The following is a 21,977-nucleotide window of genomic DNA, read 5'->3' on the forward strand; positions in this document are numbered from 1 at the left end:
AATTTCAACCTAACAGATTGGATGGGGAAAAATGTGTGTAGAGTATGCAGGGTTCACCATGAGGTTATATTACTCTGATTGGTTGAGTATCTCCATGGTATCAGCTGGAAGATTGCACCATATGAAAAATAAGATTGTCAATTGATAAATTCAGATTCAACATTACTCTGGATTGTTTCTGCCCATTTTGATGTTTTTATTATAAGATAAGATAAGATAACCTTTATTAGTCCCACACGTGGGAAATTTGTTTTGTCACAGCAGGAAGTGGACAGTGCAAGAGTTATGAGGCAAAAATTAGAATACAATAAGAATAAATACAGTACACAACTGTACAGAATAGAATAAAATAAAATACTATATACAGTAGAATAAAATAAAATAAATATACAATAAGATAAAAATAGGATACAAATACAAATACTATATACAACTGAGTAAAAATACAACGATGACAGAAAGGATTATTGCACTTAGTATTATTGCATATGTATGGATGTGTGTGCTTGATCAGTTAAAGTCTTTATTATGGAGTCTGACAGTCTGACTGTATAATAACATATACAGTATGTTCAGGGGTATATGATTGAGATATTGGGTCTTGATTGAGACACTAAAGTCATGAGCTGTGTAGTTTAAAGTGCAATACAGTAGAATCTATTGCACTTTACACTTCTTACAGATATTTATTTGCAAGCATCTCCTGTTTGTACGCAGCCAGACAGTGGGGATGCCCAGGTGTTGGGTGTCTCTCATCGCGGGATTCGTCTCCTTAAGATGGTGAGGGCATTGGGGATAAACCCCAAACATCTCCGGCTACTCAGAGGTTACAGGTAAGCATTTGCATGCACAAATTCACAGAGTAAGGGTATTTATTTGAAATACTTTCTCACTGTGTATGTACATTCTACATACTATCCATTTTTAATATTAAAATAAAAAATCTCATCTGGATCCATAATATACATGCTAAATAAATGATATAAAACGTAATTATCTCTACGTAAAGTTCATTATTTATTATCCTAAAACAGTCATTCTCAAACTGCAGGCTCCCTCTAGTGGTACACAGGAAGTCTCTGAAAAATATTTAAGATTAAATAATTATACCATGTTCTGACTGAGGGATTTCTGAAAAATTAAAATGCACAGCTCGGCCACATACGCTTTTTTTTCCACTCGATAAAAGTTAACGTAAGGATTCCCGATGGTTAGGGACAAATGCAATCACATGGCAGGGTGCTGTAAACAGACCAAACTTCAGTCAGGAGAACAACTGAGATAATCCATCCACAATATGAGGTTAGTCATTAATATACTGCTGCATGGGCTGGGCTGTAGTTAGATCGTAAGGGTTTAAAAACTGGGCTTTAAAATGAATAGTGGTAATAAAATCTGAGAGAGGCCGACAGTGATCACTGCCTTTTTTTAGGGGCTTGTTCAGATTAAATAGAACAAGATACAAAGCATTAAAACATGTTAAAAACACAACAGCCTTAATAAACACAGTAGTTTGGACCCGGAAGCAGGGTTATACGTCATCACTTAAAGACCAGACATCCCACCTACAGTTGTTATTATTATCATTTGTCACATCCTGTTTATGACAATTAAAATGAATAACATTCATATAAGAAATAAAATTGTCTCATGTAAACTGGATATGGGTTTAAATAGGCCTATACTACTGTACTTTTATGTCGATCATAAGTTCCATAACTTTAACACTGGGATTGCCAGGCTTCTACCGTTCTACCTTTAAAAGCCGGAGAGCAGTCAAATGCTGGAAGTGGAAGCTAAATTGGCTAGTCATTCATATGTATATTAGGTTGTTACCTAGGAATTCTGGAGGGAGGGGAGTGGGGGTGAGTGATTGAGGGGGTGGGGGAGTGGAGTGTTTCAGTTTGCCATCTTAGGGAGAAATCAACACATGTCCTTTGTATGTCCTTTGTTGCTGACATTTATTGATGAAAACAGTACAAAAAACCAACCATTTTGTCAGGGGTTAAGACATTTGTTCACAAGTAAGAGAAATAAGACACTGCAGACCGACTCAGAGAGTATTAAGACATGCGCATGGGTGTGTGCCTCTCAGCAAAATCACACACACTCAGCGCAGGCTGGTTGCTTTATTTATAAGGCAAAATGGGTTACATAGTACTTCCTCTTTTAACCGAAAGGGAAAAGGCCAGACATTACCTAAGCTTATCTGACCTCTGCACACAAACTAAGAATAAAAACATAGAAGTATATCACACTTATCTGACATCACACACACTGGGTTAAAGAATACATACTTGTATACTTGTCAAACATCTCAGACACTAAAGTAAGGAATGCATTATGTTCTCTTTAACAATAAACTTGGTTATGTGAAAATATATGAACACTCGATTATAAGGCACACTTGATTATACTTGATTTCATAAAAATCCTCTCACATTTCCCTCCTGTTGTTAATATATTTCACAGGTTTTAATCAATGCATAGTCACTTGTTAGTCACATTTTCAACTTGCATGTCATTCAGTGAAGTATTTAAACAACAGTTCTGTAAAGACTAGAATAGGGATTTTCCACTCTTTCCTCCATATTCAGCATATCATATTGGCGATAGGGATCCTCCATATTCCTCTGAACCAAAACATAGTTTCCTAACATACGCTTGAACATGTTTGACATTATGCTTTTCAGACATGGGATAATACAAGCAGTGAAAAGGCAAAATAGTAACATCTCATTGAAAAGGGCCAACAGGCCTTTAATCAGTAAGGATTTCCAGGAGCCACTCAGCAACCAGTACCACCAGCCTTGCTTAACGGCTACGTAGTCCTGCTGCTGAGCGTCTCTCAATTGTTTCAGAACATTCAAAGCATTTGTCATGTTTAATGAGTGTATGTTGTCAGGTATGTAGGTGCAACAGGTGATGTTGAACAACACGCAGAGACCTCCTTTCTCTGCAAGAATAATGTCCAAAGCTACTCGATGTTGCATGACAGTGATGCGGATTGCATCAATTTCTTCATTCTGTGCTTTGTCAATGCGGGTGGAAGCATTCAAAAACAGTCCAAAACGATAGTCTAAAGTCTCTATTTGTAGTGCGTGCTTTCCTACTCCGATCCAGGGAAACAAAGCGTGCATTACCTTCTGGCCGTTGGTCCAGAGTTGTAACTTACAAGCACCTAAGCACAACAGCTTTGGGGCTGGGGCTGGTGCTGGTGCTGGGGCTGGTGCTTCTTCTGGATTCATCGGGCTGGTTTCCTCAGTCATCTTGTTGGTCTTCAGGCGTCCCTGGTGTCGTTATTGGTTCTTCTCCTTGGTGGGATAGGTCACTCTTTTACTATGTGTCTGTTCTTCAGGATGACCTGGTACACCTAAACTTCTGGTGAGTAGACTGCCAGCGAAGTGGAGTGGCGGGATATACCCAATCAGCCCTTCCTCCACCGGCAGATCACCTGGAAGCTAGGGGAACCGGCGTCTTATTGTGGTGCAAACACTTTCTTCACGTGGCTTTGATGGATCCACGAAGGTCGTTCGGCTATCTTACAAGCTGTCGGTGTAGTAAGCAACACCTGGAAGGGCCCCTCCCACCTCGGAGCACTCCAGTTTTTCCGCTGGAGGACTTTAATCAGAATCCAATCACCGGGGTTCAACCTGCAAGAGACTGGAGATAGATCACTCGGCAGTTGATTGCTTAGTATCACTTCTTTATTCTCAAACAGTTTTGTCATCCATTCTGCCATCGTTGTTTCTGCAGGAAGCAGGGTGCTGGGGTTTAGCTGATTACACTTCTCTATAGTAATGTGTGAGTGTGAGAGCAGAATACCTACATAAGAGAGTTGTCTCCGAAAGCTTGAGTCAAAACTGCCTTCATGTACCCCGCTACTCCATCGACATGGAGAACAAAAGGTTCTTCATAGTCTGGTAATGCTAAGACGGTACATGTTTGCAATGCTATTTTTAAATCAGTGAAGGCTTTTTTTCTGCTTCTAGGGTCCACTGTATTTTGTCTTTTAATGCTAGGTCTTTTCCATAAATTAGGTTCTGTAGTGGCTGGGCCAGCAGTGCATACTCTGGGATCCAGCACCTACAGAAATTGCACAGACCTAAATAACTCATCATTTGTTGCTTAGTTATTTGGTTTTGCTGCATTTTGGACTGCTGTCTTTCTGCTCTCTAGTAGGGTGCGGCCTTGGCCTGTTAGCTGATGTCCTAAATAGATGACTTTATCACTCCACAGTTGTAACTTGTGTTGTGATACTTTGTGGCCTTGTTCTGCCAGATGTTGCAGAACCGTCATTGTGTTTTCTTTACAATCATCTTGTGTATGGCCTGTAATCAATATGTCATCTACATACAGCAGAAATTTTCCTGGAGCAGAGAGAGAGCAAAGTGACATTGATTTCTTTAGAGCTTCTGCATACAGTGTTGGGCTATTTTGAAATCCTTGTGGTAGCCTCGTGTATGTGTATTTTTCATTATCAAAAGTAAATCCAAATAGATTCTGTGAATCTTTATGTAAGGGAACAGAGAAAAATGCATTTGAGAGGTCAATCACCGAGAACCATTGTTCTTTTGGTGTTACTTGATTTAAAATGATATGTGGATTTGCAACCACTGGAGGTATTTGCTCTGTTACCTTATTTATTGCTCTTAGATCATGAACTAGGCGATATTTTCCAGTATTGGCCTTTTTTACTGGAAAAATTGGTGTATTACACGTGGCTTTATTAGTTTTCACGAGAATACCTGCTTTCTGCATGTCTGCTATTACTGGCCTAATTCCTTCCTTTGCTTCTGCACTCAAAGGTTATTGTGGTTTCACAGGCCTTCTGGCCCTGATGCTGACCTAACTATCAGAGTGTCATTAGAGAATCTCATTTTCACTTGAGGCATTTTTAGATACCTTCTAGTTTTTCAAAGAATTCACACATCTTACATATTTCAAACTTTGAAGTTTTTTGTTTTGTGTATATATATATTTTTTCCTAAACTTTGCATTGTTCATAGCTCACAGTTCTAAAACTGGGCATTTGTAAATCATATGCATTTGTAAATCATATGCCTAATCACTATGTGTCACCATAATCCACAAGTATTGGCACAAATTTGTTTCCAAACCAACAAAATAATCAAAAAACAAAAACAAACAAAAACATACATGAGTCAGGATACAAAAAGACAAAGAAAAATGCTGCCAGAAACAGAGCAGAAGTGTGAGGGGAAACTGAGCTCACAGACAGCTGCATGTGTTCGCTTTTAATAGCATGCAGCCTCTGTTCTAAAAAAAACCAATAAATAAAAAATAAAAGAAAATGTGTAACATGCTTATCAACTTAGCGGTGTCCACACATTTAATTCAGCTTCATAATCCTGTAGGTTTAGTTATTATCTACAGGGTTTGGCTTATTAGTTGTTATTATAGATGTGCTCTGTATCGCAGTAATATTTATCTAGGATAAATGACAGGTTTTCAAGCAGGTTAAGTGCCTCTATGCACCTAATTGGTTTAGATATTGCTTTTATTTTCTTCATCTCATATTTCATTATACTGAGTTTGAGCAAACCTTTAAGCTTGATGCAGACTACTTCATAACAATTGTCCATCTCACATCATACTGGCTAAGATACTTCTTGTCAATATTAATATTATATTTTTTATTAATTATTATCATCTTTTTCTCTCTATATAATAACAATAGTATATCACAATATTTTATTAGTGTATATCACTATACTACTACTGAGCCAACTTAATAGTTAGGATCATCTTACTCAGCAAACAGATAATTTATAGTTCATCCAATCTGTACAAATTTGCTTTTTCTCTGAACAGGTTTGTGCCTAGTTTTAGACTGGTCTTCTGTTTGCCTCATCTCAGATCCAACCTTCAGATTATTATATTTTATTTTGTATCCATCAGGGACTGTGAGTGAGCTGCAGTCTCACCCACCCTCCAGGATGGAAACATTTATCTTTTCACACACTTTCCTTGGCTGAACAATGACACAGCCTTAATCTACCTTATGCATCTCTCTTTTTTTTTATAGAAAAGGTCTTCATATGAATGATTTCCTTTTATTTATTTCATACAATCTGGGCATGATGGGTCATAAATGCACTGATTTTTGCAGCCACGGCCACTATCTCTATGTGACATAAAAGGGGATCAGTTAGATGCTGTTTTGTCACATGTCCTGAGGCTGATTTCACAATTATAGTGTTTTTTGAGAATGTTACATTTGGGACTTCTACAGTTAAAACAGTTTTACAAGCTCCTGTGTCCCAAAACATTTTTTAACGGCACACCTTTCACATATATTACAACTGTTGGCTTGTCTTCTGAACCTAACAGTAGTTGTTCTACATTGTAAACCTCCGCTTCATCTGTTTCACTTCCTTCCTCTCGTGCTAGTCATTCATCACTTTCCTGTTCCTGAATTACACTCCTGCAGTCTCGAGCAAAGTGCCCGTTTTTTTCCACAATTACAGCATTTAATCTCTCTTTTGTCCCTTCTTTGTCCTGCTTTTTACTTTCTTTTGACTTTTTTCCTCATATAGCTCTTTTTGCAAAGCGGTTTTTAAAGCATTTATTGAATCAGGGGTGCATTTGCCTTGCCAAGCTGGACAATATATTTTATGTGGATTTCTCCATCTTTTTGCACTGATTATTCCTGCATTTGAACAGTTTTTTTTTTCTAACCACTCTTCATCTGCTGTTAATTTTACTTTAGCTTTAGAATTACCCATTTTGAACTAATTACGTCAGAACTGTGACACTGTCTCTGGTATGACGAAGCGGGCAGGTTATCAATAACAGGCTTCTACTCTCCCACTATTTGAGAGAGCGGTTATTGATTTTACGTGATGACGCACAACCTTATCTCCACTCCAACCAGTTCGTGAGTGTACACAGGAAAACAGTTTGAGAAGCGGTTCGACCGCGTATTGGGTCGTAAATGACAACTCACTCCTCTTAGTTAACACAATTAGAGCGCGCTTTTATAATTTTTATTGAGATTTTCCGTATTTTCGTTGTGCAACCTTCTACCTGTTCCGTTGCAGCCACTCCCAGAGCGACCGGAACTCGTTCCGTTCAGCTGCTACCCAGAGCAACCGGAACTTTTAATAGCGATTTCTAGAATCTCGCTCTTGCCTGTCGTCTCTAAGTCCCTCTTGGACTGAGATCTGTCGGCGCTAACCAGGTTTACACACTATTTTAAAGGAAAATCTCAATATCAACATATTTTAGCGCTTGATGGAGTGCAGTGTTTCATATTCACCTTACTGTGGCGCTGCGTTTTGGATCCGGTTCATCTGGTCCTGGCGCCGTGGGGCCTGTATAAGACGCTGACCGGAGATCGAATGGTCCCGGTTTTTCTCCTTTACTGTGCACAGGTTTTTTCCAGCGCAGGCAACACGACATCAGGATCCGATGAAAACCGTCTGTGGACAACTAGACGTTAAAAATAACAGTCAGTTCTCCGGCTCGGAGGACCAATTAAATGTCAGGGGTAGACATTTGTTCAAACACAAGTAAGAGAAATGAGACAACTGCAGACCGACTCAGAGTGTAATTAGAAAACGTGCGCACGGGTGAATGTCTCTGAGAAGACACCCACACGGGTGAATGTCTCTGAGAAGACAAAACACACCGAGCACAGGCTCGCTTGCTTTATTTATAAGGCAAAATGGGTTACATAGTACTTCCTCTTTTAACCGAAAGGGAAAAGGCCAGACATTACCTAAGCTTATCTGACCTCTGTACACAAACTAAGAATAAAAACATAGAAGTATATCACACTTATCTGACATCACACACACTGGGTTAAAGAATACATACTTGTATACTTGTCAAACATCTCAGACACTAAAGTAAGGAATGCATTATGTTCTCTTTAACAATAAACTTGGTTATGTGAAAATATATGAACACTCGATTATAAGGCACACTTGATTATACTTGATTTCATAAAAATCCTCTCACACATTTGTACACATATTTACAAATAATGATAAAAAGTGAGTGAGTACATTTCAACATTTTCAGCAATCACTCACAATCCTGGCACTGCCACGGTATCTGTCGTCTGCATTTACCACATGTGTACCTGTAGCAGTGAACACATCGCACAGTGGCCTGATTTTTTTTGCATCTGTGTTTGACCTGACACGTGGCCCTTTTTCCGCGGGGGTCTAAGGTAGAAAACCAAAATGACTGCTCTCCGGGGGTCTAAGTGTTTTAAAAGCGATATATTTTATGAGGTGGTACTTGTTGTGAAAAGTTTGAGAATCACTGTCCTAAAATATTATTTATTTATTTATCATCCTCATTAGCAAAATATGCCAGCCTGACCTGGAACTGCCCCCTAAATTGGCCAACACCACCTCTCCCCCTGCAGCTCAGCGAAAAATACACCTCATGGCCACGAAAACAAACATTGTTAACTTTGCCTGTCAGTCGTTTTCATAATGTGGCTTTCAAGTACAGTCCAAAGTTCACGCTCCCAAGATATCAGCAGCTATATTGTTCCACTGTTTTCATCAGCTAGATTAAGTTGCTATGGTAATAACTATCACAGGTCTCGTGTGCTATTCCTTATGGACGTTTTTGCTACATCTTTGATATTTTAATTCATTGTTGCTGTTGGTTATTGCATTAAATGTTAACGTGGGTCTTCATGAATAAAGTTTTGCAGAGGTGCTGTCAGCTGAACTTCAGGGTGAAGACACAGTGGCACTGAAGCTGAAGAGTGAAAAACTGGTGTTGCAGTCACGCAGGGCTCCTCAGATCATTGCTATGATTCAGTCATTCATCCAGGAACTCATCAAGGTACTCTTTTTATAATCATAGTTCATTCCATGGTCTATAATTTTAAAGGTTTTCAGCTTATATTCACAGTCTCCTTGTCTTTAGAGCCTCTTTAATTTTAGTTCATCTCTCACTCCTCCCTTTAGGACTCAAACCATGTAGTTGCCCTGAAGAGTTTTGTAACAGATGACAAGAGTCTACTCAGCTTCAATAAGGGTGATATAATCAAACTGCTGCCAATGGAAGGGCTAGAGCCAGGTAAAGTCATGACTTGAATTGTAGTCATATGTTTATGTTAGTTACTAAGACAAATATTATTTTCATTGTTTCCAGTCTAATTAGATTTGTCTGTTTCACCAGGCTGGCGTTTTGGCAACAAGGGAGGACGTTCTGGTCTTTTTCCAGAAGACCTCACCAAGCCATCTGCAGCCCCAGACTACCACTGTCTCAATCTAAACCACAGAGATGAGAAGAGGAAAAGCATGAGGAAGACTCTCATCAACAAACACATGGGCAGCAGTAATTCAAAGCAGCCTGGAAGAGAGGCTTCACCCCACGGTTTGGTGCATGGATCTCTCCAGAGATCACAACAGAGCTCAATGCAGGGCTCAGTCCTCAACTTAGAGGTGAACTCACCGATGGCTGACTTTGCCATGAAGTACTTCAGGTAGGATAAAAGTATGCTAAGTATTATTGTGAACTATGCTGAAGTGGTTTGGGGTCATATAACATGGAAAGTATAACTTTGTTCCACCCTTCTTTGTTTATCGAAGACTGGGGACAACAGGTCTGCCAGCCAACGGAAGGAATTTTTCACAAGTGATTGAATACACAGAGGTAAGTGTTGCAGTCCCTCTGATGTCATATGACCACATGTTTTAGTGCGAAATTAGTTAGATCTAATGCTATAACCAATAGTTAATGCACACCTATAATAGATGCCTTCCTGCAGTAAAATATGCCTCTGAAAATAGAATAGAATAACTTTATTATCCACATCAATGGAAAATTGTCTTTCATTCACCAAGCCATGAACAAATTAGTCAAATCACTTTATATCATCGCACATTCATACATACACATACAAATACAACAGAACAAACACATCACAGCATGCCTGATTGGTCTTGGGACAAGGGCTGTACTGGGACAAAAAATCGGCCCGGGCATTTTGACTAGAGACGGGCCCACCAGGTATTATAGGAAAAACCATGAAGCCTTTGAATGAAAACAAACGCTGTTGTCACAGTGATGTACACTGTCTTGTTGGTATATATGTATCAGTCTAATAAACCTAAACCTACACCATCCTCCCTATTCTGGTATTCAAAACAGTACCCGAAAGTAGACTGCTTGGTCGAGTTAACCTCCTAAACCATCTAGAACACATGGTGAAAACCTGAAATTAAGACAGAGAAGACTAGAGGTGAGACATGATCATTACTGATGACAGATTTAGATATATTTTCATAAACCATTCATTTTCCACATCAATAAACAGCATGGCAGGGCAAAATATTTTTTCTAACATGGCAACCTTTAAAAAGTGAAAGGAGACAGAAAGACAGGTGAGAAAGAATAAAACTTAATTGACTTTTTGATGGCATTTTACACACAGTACTGGTGCAGTATCTAGAAAATGTGGGAAAATACTGGAATCATATACAGTACTTAGCTACTTCTGAAGAAATTATGATGGGACCCTAAAAAAAATTACTATGTACAATAATGGATTTCTATACATTTTACATCAGATGAAAACGTTTGTAGTAAGATTCAGATAATTATTTGTTAAAAGTGAGACATTTTAAATGAGAATAAGGAAGAAAAGTATTTCCTTGTGCCCCCCTTTCCCTGTTAATGCCCTACTTGGCCCCCTGGCAACACTTTGCTAGATCCGCCCCTGCACAGTTACCAGCTGGTAGCTACTTAAAAAAAGGATCCTGGTGTTATTTGTCTCTCAGAAACAGTTCATAACTTTCCTTCAACTGATTCATGTCACCTAAAAGGTAAACCTGTTTCTCCATCACCTGTTCAGCTCTGATGATTCAGTAAGGACATCTCCTGGTTTCATCTTCATGTTTCCCTCTCACCACATATCCAAACCGACATCATGACCAGCAGCTTTACAGCTGTGGCTCCAGCAAACATCAGCTGATACTAGAAAGTAATATTAAATAAATTCTAGCTGATCAAGCTTAAACGTGCTGCTGTTGTTTAGCGCGACATCCACTGGTTTCCTCTTTCTGGTGGACGATAAACAAACACGAGAGAAAAGCCAATCAGCTGATCACTGATTTAGTTTCATGATTGAAGTAGAAACAGGAGAGAGAGGGGAGAAGAGGCAGCTGTGCAGCAAAGACACAGAATAACTCCAGCTTTGTGTCTTTTTCATTGTAGCTGAAGTCCGGGACAAACCGTGTTCCTTTTCAGCTCAATACCAAACGCGCAATATTTTCTCTGAATACCAGACGATTCCGTTTTTACAGGACGGATGGCAACTCTACTAACTGACCTTATGAATAAAATAAGATAAAACAAGTTCAACATCAATAATATCATAGCACCCGCCCAGCAGTATATAAAATCCGTCATGCTAGCTAGTACGCAGCACGAGTTATTGTAACTGACTGTAAAAAGTCAGCACAACGAAAATAAAATAAACTTGGTTCATATCTGACCCAGATAGACTGCAGGTCATAACTTCTTACCTGAAGTTCAGTTCACCGCCTCCGGTCTCTGCTCCTTCTGCCTTTCCGTCATCCACCTGCCAGCGTGTTGCGCCTGCTGGCCTCCACCACTTGCTAATGTTACTGAATCTGTAGAAGCTCCGCAATAGCCACCACCAAACAACTGAGTTATTTTTTCACATCTCCCTTCATCTGGCCAATCCACCACCTTTCAGTGTTTATACCGTTACGGGAAAAAATGGGAAAAAAACCCATCAGCCCATAAAAACGGAAAATCACCATCGGGCCCGATGGCCAGTCCAGCTATGCTTGGGACAAATGATTCCTTATAGGCTACATCTTTTTGCTAGCTAAAGGTGTCCTACAATGTCCAGATAAAGAGGGTGTTCACTAGGGCTGGGCCATATCATACCGTTCACGGTAATACCGGTATAATGTTGGGTAACGATAAGAAAATGAAATATGGCGATAGAATATGGGTAAAACGTGCATGCACAGTGCCTTTGTTTTCATACGCACATGGCGGAAAAAGCATGGTGGCAACGGAGAATGAGAAGGGTGAAAGCGGAGCGTTGAGTGAAACAGATGAACCAGAACTGGTTTGTAAAAATGCTGCAGCTTCACTGATGTGGAACTGGTTTAGCTTTCGTCCGTCAGATACACAACAAAGCACTTTTTTTGGTAGAGCATGCTAGCGGGCCGTCGTTATTACCGTGTTTTTTGGAAAATACGGCACACTTAAAATCAATCCTTTGATTTTCCTGAAAGTCGACAGCGCCCCTTATAATCCCGTGTACCTTATGTATGAACTCTGGTTGTGTTTACTGACCTCGAAACGATTTTATGTACACGGCGCTCGAAAATCTGTCAAATGTTTTAGTACGACTTTGCTAAGCTACGAACCCGCACCGCTTGATGGATTGTCGAAGCATTAGGGCTTCGACAATCCGCGGAGTGATACGTACTCTGCTCTGTGTGTGTATAACTGTTTTTAAGTTTTGTGGATATTCTACATGGTTATGCTGAGGATATGTCGGCCAGTTTCCACTGGAAATGCCTTTTGGTTAAACTGTCAGCAAGGAATTTGCATTTGCACTGTTAAAGTTTTATATAACTTTAATGCACATAAAAAACAGCTGCTTGTTGAAGTGAAAATACATTTATGGTTTTTTGTTTTGTTTTTTTGCACAAATAAAGTTGTGGAGTTGTAAAGTGTTTGTCTAGTGTCAATTATATCGTCAGTTATATCGTTATCGCAAATTTTCAGATGTATATCGTGATAAATATTTTTGGTCATATCGCCCTGCTCTAGTGTTCACAGTCAGCAATGATAGATCAGACTTTCCTCAAAACGGCCCAATGATAAAGCTATACAACAGTTCTGATAATCGCTTTGTTTTTGATGGCCACAGTCAGGTTGCTATACCAGACTGAAACTGAACATAAGGATCAAGTTTATCAGTCAAGGTTACATAGCCACAACGTTTTGGAAAGACTTTATCTCCAAAGCCTCTTAACATCCTAATAACAATCTCTGATTAACTTTCTCGCAAATAGAGTCAATATTAACCATGAAACTAAATGATGTATGTTCTCAAATATTTAAAGCTATTAATGATTTTCTTTCATTTAGAAATGCAATCTTTCTCTTACTGAGACAAACCTTGAGCTCTTTTGTCAGCCACAGCTTATTATTTGTGAACATAGTAAATTTTCTAGTTTGAATCACAGATTTCTCATGAAATTGTATATATGATGTAATGCATCAGTTAATTCATGTGGATCGTTAATTGTGTCAAAGAAGTTTGTTACTTCAAAACAGTGTCTTAATCTTCTGAAGGGAGGAGAAGTAATTGACACATAATTTTAACAAATAAAATAGATATGATCTAGAATCATCACACCTAGTTCTATCCAGAATCAACAAATTCTTTGGCGTTGTCCACTCCAAAGCCATCGATGGCTCTAACACTGAGGGATATTATAGAGACTTTGTGTGGATCAAATGAGTAACTCCCATGCTTTGGCAAAAATAACTGTTGAACATGATGAATTCAGACTGTATGGCATTTCCAAGATGTTTATTATACATATTTGAATCTAGTCAGTGTTAATGAAGCTTTGTGAAATAATAAAACTAAAAGCTAACTGTGATGTGTGTCTTTTTCACACAGACTCCCATCCAGGAATCTCTCATTCTCTATAATGACCCTGAAATCAAGGAGTTATCTATTCAGTGTTTCACAAGTGAGTGTACCCACAATAACACATGGTATTATACATTGAAACTTTTTTTCTGTTCTTTCTTCATCCACGCATTTGTCTGTCCTTTCAGACATGATGGAGTACATGGGAGACATGCCAATGAGGAAGAACAGCAGCCAGCCAGAGTGTCTGAGGCAGATTCTTCTGGTGAGTGCATATTCAAACAGTTTCTGTAAGTTGGGTGGACTTTTGTTTTAATAGTAATGACTCTCTCACTTCTGTTCAGCTAGGGAAGGAAAAGGAACTGCTGAGGGATGAAATATTCTGCCAGGTTATCAAGCAAACTACCAACAACCCAAAAAAGTAAGCCTATCAAAAGTAAAGAGTCTATTTAAAAGCCGTAAACTGCGATTGAACAGATTTGGGTTCTTAAAGAGATTTTTAATTTTTACAAATTTAACTTTTGTTTACAAATTGCACATTGACTGAGCTTGCATGAAGTTATGTGCTGTACTGTACTGTGCTCATTCATACCTGTTCAGGCAGATTGTCCAGCACTGCCCTTTCTGCCACTTTCTGTTTTACTTAAGTAACATTGAATGGTAGGTGATTAAAGACTTACCATGATTTTCAGTAATCACGTCTTATGCTTTACCTACACTTATAACTGATGAGCTTTGATAATAGCTTAAATAACTGTGTTACATTATGATACATTTATTAATAAGTTTATTCAATGCATGCAATTTACTGATGTTACTTTAACTTCTAATGTTTCTTTTCAACTACCATAACACTAGCCAGTTATCATGTGCTGTATAACCCAGAAATCATCTTTTTAAGGTATTATTCTCAGGTATAAATAATATTATACATACTGAGTGTCACGGCGGTGGAACGGACTCAGGCGCAGACTGAGAAAGCACGGTTCAACAACTCTTTATTAATCACACTGGTGCGCTATATACACATGAAGGGGGGGTGGGGGGAAACACCAGGGTCCCGGGGATCAACAGGCTGGGGAGACACACTTCTTCGCACTCGCTCTGCTCCTCGTCCAAACAGTCTCCACACAAGCAGCTCACTCTCACTCACGGGGTCCAGGGGTCACAAAAGGGCTGATCCAGGTAAACGTATTTACACAGACGAGGGTAAGTCAAAGGCAAGCACGGGAACAGCAGAATCGCAAAGAAGCCAGGCGATACTAACAAGAGTTACTCAATATTCCAGTGACGAGTAGCTCAGAGCCCCTGCCTTAAGAAGAGCCAGAGATCAACTGCAAATCACCCGTGATCAGCTGCAGGTGCGTGGGCCAAGGGCGGGAGCCCAATCTGAGCTCCGCCCAGGCAGACAGGTAGGAGAGAGAGATAGAGAGAGAGAGAGCACAAGGCGAGGAGAGCAGAGAGAGAGTGAAACAACAAACACTTGTGGCCACACTGGGCTGGCCGGGGAGGCACAGGGACCATGACACTGAGCTTACATTATATTGCATCTTCTACTATTTCCTAAAACCGTGTTTTAAGATGGTAAATAATATATTTTTAAACTATTGATTGTGAATTATAGGATTGCAGTGCTAACTGTAGAATGGAATCAGATTTTGACAAAGATTAACCAGAAGTGTAGAACTTTAACAAGTTATCCAAAGCTTCAACTTCAACATTAGCACATTATTAGCAAAATAAAAGTCAACTTGAAGAACAACTGGATGCTTTCATTATGAGTCAGTTAGAAATCCAAAATATGAATTATTAGTCTTATTAGTCTCTTATTAGTCTTCCTCCAAGACAGCAACAAGATAGCACTTTGGGATTTGTTATTGGAGCCGACTAGAAAGACGGCTCTGATAAATATCACCGAAACACCAAGTTCATCAAAAAGGTTTAGACAAAAACATATGGAAAAATACAAAACAACGACACATCTTAAACAAGCTGTCTTGCTGTTAAGCAATATCACAGAAAACTATCCCCATTAAATAAAGATCAAAATGCACCTGCTGTTTCTTTTCCTGGAACAAATAACAAATATGGAAAGGCAAAAAAAGTATTAGTAAGATAAGAGATTCTTTGTGAAATGTTGGATCTGAGAAAAGCTTAAACACTATAATTGTTGAAAACCATGCAGTGTTTAATTTTTTTATATAAATGTAAGTTCTGTTTATCTGCAATTGAATATTTAAAAAGAATATTGTTTCAGTCGAGAGGTGGTGTTTATTGTTTATTTGCTTTTCATTCTCAACTTATTAATTTGATGACAGCTTTGTATTTTCTTACATTAATGTCATGCTTAGATGTATTTTTATGCTTTGTGGGACAATTTGTCATTTTTCTTTCATAAGTAATATAAATAATAAAAGTAATTCAAATGGTAAAGCAGGAATACAAACAAAGTAAGAGACTTCGGTAATATTGCTGTTTTGAGGATTATATTATGATAAAATTCCTTATTAATTAATGATTTCTGCAGGCATAAAAGGAAAAATAACTTGCAATCCACATTCATAGAGAGATAAAGGAGGTTTTGTCTTTATCTTTTAGATGAAAATAAAGAAAGGTAAAGGCTTTAGGCAGTCTCTTGTACTTGTACTTGGGGCATGTACAGTTTCACACTACAGTTACATTACACCTCAATCTAAAGTGGGAAAAAAGTGCAGTGTCTCAGGCTCATCCCAACACAGCACTGACCTCACAAAGGTGAATGCCATGGCAGTTCACCTTATAGATACAGTAAGCCGAGGGAAATAATAAGTGCACATGCCTCCATCTTTTACATCTTCTACTTTTACATGTTTTGCAAGATTGTAATATATAAGAGCTAAAAAGAGAATAGTGCCTTTTTATTATTTTTTATTTATTTATTATTTCTTTTAATTGGCTCTTTAGCATCATCTTTAGTGTTTAAAAATCCCTTACAGATTCAGGATCATTCATGCTTCTCACTTCCACTAACCGCTACATATCTGCAATAATTACAGTGCACTATTTACAAAAAAATTCAACGTTGATTTTTCTTTCTTTGATGTATTCTTTGCAATTATTATCTGATCTTGAATCTGCAGATCCAGCTGTTCCTTAGGTTGGCAACTACTCAGTGTGGTGGCTGGCTTTTTCCCTTGCTCTGCTACACTGCAGCCTTATATCACACGCTACCTCGATGACATCTCTCAGGATTATGTGCACCCATACCATGGTAGAGGAAGTTGTTTTGATGAGGAAAAAACTTATATGTCAATTTAATGTTTCAATAGCTTCTTCACTAATATGATGTCCTCCTCAGAACTGGCATCTTTGAGTCATGATAACCTCCAGCGCTCTCTTCGCTTTGGTGGTCGCCGCAATATCCCCTCATATCCCGAGATAGAAGCAATACTGGCAAGTTGACTTACTCACTCAAACAATACAAAGTTCTGATTGATCTGGCCTCATCATATAATAATGAATATTTCAGACTTTGCTCTCAGACTATAGACTTATTTGTGATTCTGACACTTTGTAAAAGTAGAATAAGATGCAGAGCTTTCAGCTATCAGGGCCAGCTCGGGCTTTTGGGAGACAGATGCCTTCTTTTCTTTTCTTTTAAGATTAAGCTTTCATTATATGAAAACTGTTATTTAGACTTTGATTAGGTGAATCATCCATTATTTAGGCTACTATTCATTTAGAGTGCTGGGGGAGTGCTTTTTTTGGACACTCCCTTTTTTCACTCCCCATGTGTTTATGCTCCAATATTGCATGTCATTAACTTTTGCTTAGTCTCTCTATGTGTTTATATGTTTTGTTCCATTTGTCGTTCTTGTTCTCTCTATGTTCTTTTTTTGTTTTTGTTTTTCTTCTCTTTCCGTTGACACCCAATCCAGCCACAGTAGATGACTGTGCCTCCTTGATACTGGCTCTGCCAGAGGTCTCTCCCTGTTCTTGGTTGTAGGGTCCTGACCCAGCTAAAAAAGAAAAGCCTTAAATGAACTGAATGTAATTAATTCAGCAGATCTCATTTTGAGTTTGTTTTCATTTTCTTCAGGCTGGCAAAACTTCTATCTATATTCCTATCCACCTGCCAGGAGGAGTGGAATTTCCCATACAAATAAAAAACTTCAGTGTAAGATTTATTTATACATATTTATTTATCCATCAGTAAAACCATCTTTATATTATTAATTATTAATATTCTATGCTGTAATTTTTATTGCTTCACATAGGTCACTGAAGATGTGGTAATGGAGTTGTGTAAAGAAATGGGCATCACCCAACTCAAAGAAATCAAAGAGTTCTCCATCCTTGTCATTAGACAACAAGGTAAACCAGAATAATGACATCTCTGTCTGACACAGAAAAAAAAGTTCAACTCAAATTAAAGTACTGTGTCTTTAAAGCTATTATGTGCAAATATATCAAAACATCTGCAATCCTATTTCTAAAAGGTAATTTGTAAATCTTTGAAAAACTATACATAGCATATCACCTTCATGTATAAATATTTGTGCATGTATGTATAATATTAATAATATTAAAATTTGAAGAATTTTATTAAAATTAAAAGAAGGGTAGAACAGGCTCACATTTACTACTGTTGCTTACTTTTTTTCATTATTAAAATAATGTTTCATAATGCTTGTTTGTTTTCACTATATTAGTACCCACATGGTGCTTTTACTGTAAAGTCATGGTTGCCTGAAATGAGAAATATTTTTCCTAAAAAAGGCATTGTCTTAACACCAAGGTATATTAAAAAAAAAACCAATACAGTGCAGAACAACTGAACCCAACCATTTCCCAACAAAACAGCACAAGCACGGGATTCCTCACTACAGGGTTCAAGCATTCAAGTTTTTCTTTTATGTTGTCCCTTCAGTGTAGATGTTTGTGGATACTTAAGAAAAAGATGAACAGATTTTTGCCCCCTTCCTTACTCCTCTGCTCCCCACTTCTTAGATGGGATGGTGCGTCCCCTTCATTTTGAGGAGTACCTGTTTGACTTTCTGGTGGAGGACAACTCAAGCTCCTTGTTGCTGAGAAGAGTGATGTGGAGAATGCCTCTTTCTTTTATCAATGACCTTTATGTGGATTTCCACTACCAACAGGTAACATAATGACTTGAATGTAGCTTGAATAATCTTATTCTAATCTAACCATTACTGCTTGTGTGTGTTTGTGTGTAGCTTCTTGCAGACTATCTGAGCGGACAACTGATGCTTCCTCCTGTCACAGGAGGGTCATCAACAATCCAGCAGATAGCAATGCTGTCAGCCCTGCAGCATCTGGCTCTGGGCCTGCAGGACCAGCCCTCACTGTGAGTTACACAGTCACAATAATCAGTTTAAGAGTGGACTGTTTATAAAAGACTACCTTTAATCACCTGTTGTTGCCTCAAAGAGCTCCATCTTGTGTGTGTTTCTGCTTTCTTTAAAAATCTGACTAATTAACATATTTTTGTTTGGTTAAATTCAAAATATAAAAATACAAATAAAAAGTTGTTTTTCCTTTACAGAGGTGTGATACTTGATGATACTTAATTTATTTATTATTATTTTTTAGAACAGCCATCTGATAACACATAATTGGGTAAAAAAAAAAGTTTTATATTTTACATTTTTCAGTGATTTGAACTATTGCAAATATCTCAAGAAATATCATGCAGTCATCACTTAAAATGGTCAAGACAGAAGGTGGGGTGCTACGTTAGCAATTGAGGCTAGCAAGTTATATTCATAACTTTATCGTGGCAAATTACAGACACAGAAGTAATATAGTCCGGGGGCAATGACACATATTTAGAGCCTCAAGTAGACAGTAGAGGAACTGCACTGTTTTCGTTTCCAAGTTCAATGCTGGCCACTTGATTTTGCCAGGGTTGTGCTGGTATCCATCAAAGGGTTTTATCCAGTTTTGATGACTAAATGAGTAGGTGTGTCCTGATTTGTATTGTAAGCACTGAATACAGTGTTCCCGGACAATAAAGAGAAACACTTTTGAAAAACTTTCTGGCAAATTTTATTCTTTGAAACATGTCACTAACATCATGTATGTAATGTTAGTAAATGTACAGTATGTATATACTGATTTGTGCATTTCTCTTTAAGGTCAGAAATAAAGGGGTACCTGCCTTCACAGACTGGGCTCCGTAACAAAGTGGAGGAGATCCTCACTTTCTGTCAGGGTCGGATTGCTGCCATGCAGTCCCTTAGCCCTCAACATGCCAAAGTACAATTCATTGGTAGGTAGTATCTCTTCTCTAGCTCATCTTTTCTCTTCCTCCTCTGTTGATAATATTTGTCTAAATTCTGTATTTTTCAGAGGTTCTGAGTTCTCTGCCCCTGTTTGGATCCAACACTTTCCTGGCTGAGAAGGTAAGCCAGCGTGGTTGTCCTTCTCCGTGTGTGGTCTGCATCAACCAGGAAGGAGTGCTGTTCCTACACTCCAAAACACAGGTGCTGGTCTTTTAAAGAGTGTCTCTTGCCTTCTGTTCTTCTTTTCTGAACTTGATGATTTTTTCATAGAGTTTAGTGTTTTTTTTTTTCATTAAATAAGTCTAAGAGCCAGTCTGAAGCATAATTTGTCCTGTGTCAAGCCACAAATCTCTCTGCTAATGCTAACCAAAAGGTGTATGATACATCATATCAGCTGTTTTGTTGTTGTCTCTGTTTGATGCAGGAGCAAGTGTTTCGGATTCCTCTGACTGATGTTCAGTTCATGCGCACCATTCACCCCAATAAAAAAGGCAAGGTGCCAGCCGTGGACATTGACTATGGCAATCCAGCTGCTCCCAAAAAAATCACCATTCGTCTCAAACAGGTAATGACTTTTTGATCTGTTTTTATTTCACTGTGTGTGTTCTGTATTTTTCTGGAACAAAAAGGCATTTTCCTCGTTTGGCATCTTGGTGTGTTCCACAGTCGTATTAGAGGATAAAAATGTCCTGATACTTCTGCTGGTTTTTCATACTATTTGTTTTCCATAATTTGGCATTTCCAATTAATCTTTTATTCAATCAGTTGTTTTAACATTTGACCAAAGCATCCCTTAATACATTAAAAAAAACATCCATTCACTTTCTCCAGTGTTATAAATCCTCTCCTTTAAAGACTTTTTCAATAAATGATTACTCACATGTCAAAATGCTTGTCAATGATTTTGTGCAGTGGGTTAACTTCTAATTTGGTGTCAGGGACACACATCACCAAAGAAGTTGTCAAAAGATTTTTGCATTCAAGTCTAATTTAATTTTTAAATATCTGTTTCAGGCTAAACAGTTGTGCCACACCCTTGCTCTATTAATGGAAGAGCTGATTCGACCGGCAATCTCCAGTTCCATTTCAAAGTAGATTCAGTAGATACAGAGAGAAAAGACAGGTTTTGTTCTTTTTATTGTTATTGTTGTTTTATTGTTGCTATTGTTGAAACAAACTGAGTAGAAACATGCAGAAATGATCCTGATATGTGTGCTGTGTTATATGAATGGAAACCTGCAACACGTAACACTCATTAAGGAGCATACTAAGTTAGAGACAGTAAAGTATTAGAATAAACGTAAGCCTTAAATTTGATCATAATCTGAACTATAAACTGTTGTTGGAATGCAAAGTTGATTAATTATTGGAATGAATGCTGATGTCATTTAAGTAAATTAGCATCATTAAAGATTTACATTACCTGCTTAATAAATCGTATGTGCATTTTTTTTCCTATCTTCTTTCACTAGTAGACTTCCATAAATGAAGTATAATGATCACAGATGCAACCTGAAAGCTGTAATTCTGATCAAATTTACAACTCTGCAGTTAATCAAAGCAATAAATATTTTACTTTATGACAATTCACAAATGAGTACTCCATGACTGCACACCTACTGAGCTTTACTTAAGTATACATCAAGACAAGCTTTCTCAGTTATTCTTATTTCAATGTGATACGTATTTAGGAAGACATAATGTGGCTGGGCTCTCGCTTAGAGATGGGGTGAGGAGCTTGGTCATTCGGGAGGGACTCTGAGCAGAGGCGCTGCTCCTCCACATCAAAAGGAGCTAGATGAGGTGATCCAGGCATCTCCAAGTCAGACCAAGACCAACCCCAATTCCAGAAAAAAAGTAAAATATAAATAAAAACCGAATATTTTATTTGCAAATCTCATAAACTCATAATTCACAATAGAAAATAGAAAACATATAAAATGTTTAACATTTTACTACTGCATAAAAAATATTCATTGAATTTAGATTTTTTTTAATTTTGATAATTTCAGTAAAATTCACAAATAATACATCTAACACTCTTA

At 38.1% G+C, this 21,977-nt stretch overlaps 1 protein-coding gene across 1 annotated transcript in view; it reads left to right on the forward strand.

Annotated features, from left to right (window-relative positions):
• Nucleotides 1-21,278, forward strand: part of myo15b (myosin XVB) — a 114,937-nt gene extending 93,659 nt beyond the window's left edge. Inside the window, exons 41-58 of the mRNA XM_080872446.1 lie at nucleotides 718-833; nucleotides 8,691-8,832; nucleotides 8,958-9,069; nucleotides 9,172-9,478; nucleotides 9,585-9,648; nucleotides 13,676-13,748; nucleotides 13,837-13,913; nucleotides 13,993-14,069; nucleotides 16,768-16,898; nucleotides 16,986-17,080; nucleotides 17,727-17,804; nucleotides 17,905-18,001; nucleotides 18,638-18,786; nucleotides 18,865-18,995; nucleotides 19,786-19,919; nucleotides 20,000-20,133; nucleotides 20,357-20,497; nucleotides 20,947-21,278. Coding sequence (XP_080728572.1) covers nucleotides 718-833; nucleotides 8,691-8,832; nucleotides 8,958-9,069; nucleotides 9,172-9,478; nucleotides 9,585-9,648; nucleotides 13,676-13,748; nucleotides 13,837-13,913; nucleotides 13,993-14,069; nucleotides 16,768-16,898; nucleotides 16,986-17,080; nucleotides 17,727-17,804; nucleotides 17,905-18,001; nucleotides 18,638-18,786; nucleotides 18,865-18,995; nucleotides 19,786-19,919; nucleotides 20,000-20,133; nucleotides 20,357-20,497; nucleotides 20,947-21,027 — 2,139 coding nt within the window. The 3' untranslated portion in view covers nucleotides 21,028-21,278. The remainder of the gene's footprint in view (nucleotides 1-717; nucleotides 834-8,690; nucleotides 8,833-8,957; nucleotides 9,070-9,171; nucleotides 9,479-9,584; nucleotides 9,649-13,675; nucleotides 13,749-13,836; nucleotides 13,914-13,992; nucleotides 14,070-16,767; nucleotides 16,899-16,985; nucleotides 17,081-17,726; nucleotides 17,805-17,904; nucleotides 18,002-18,637; nucleotides 18,787-18,864; nucleotides 18,996-19,785; nucleotides 19,920-19,999; nucleotides 20,134-20,356; nucleotides 20,498-20,946) is intronic.
• The last annotated feature ends 699 nt before the right edge of the window (nucleotides 21,279-21,977 follow it).

Source organism: Rhamphochromis sp. 'chilingali' (assembly GCF_963969265.1).
Source record: "Rhamphochromis sp. 'chilingali' genome assembly, chromosome: 22".
Taxonomy (NCBI): Eukaryota; Metazoa; Chordata; class Actinopteri; order Cichliformes; family Cichlidae; genus Rhamphochromis; species Rhamphochromis sp. 'chilingali'.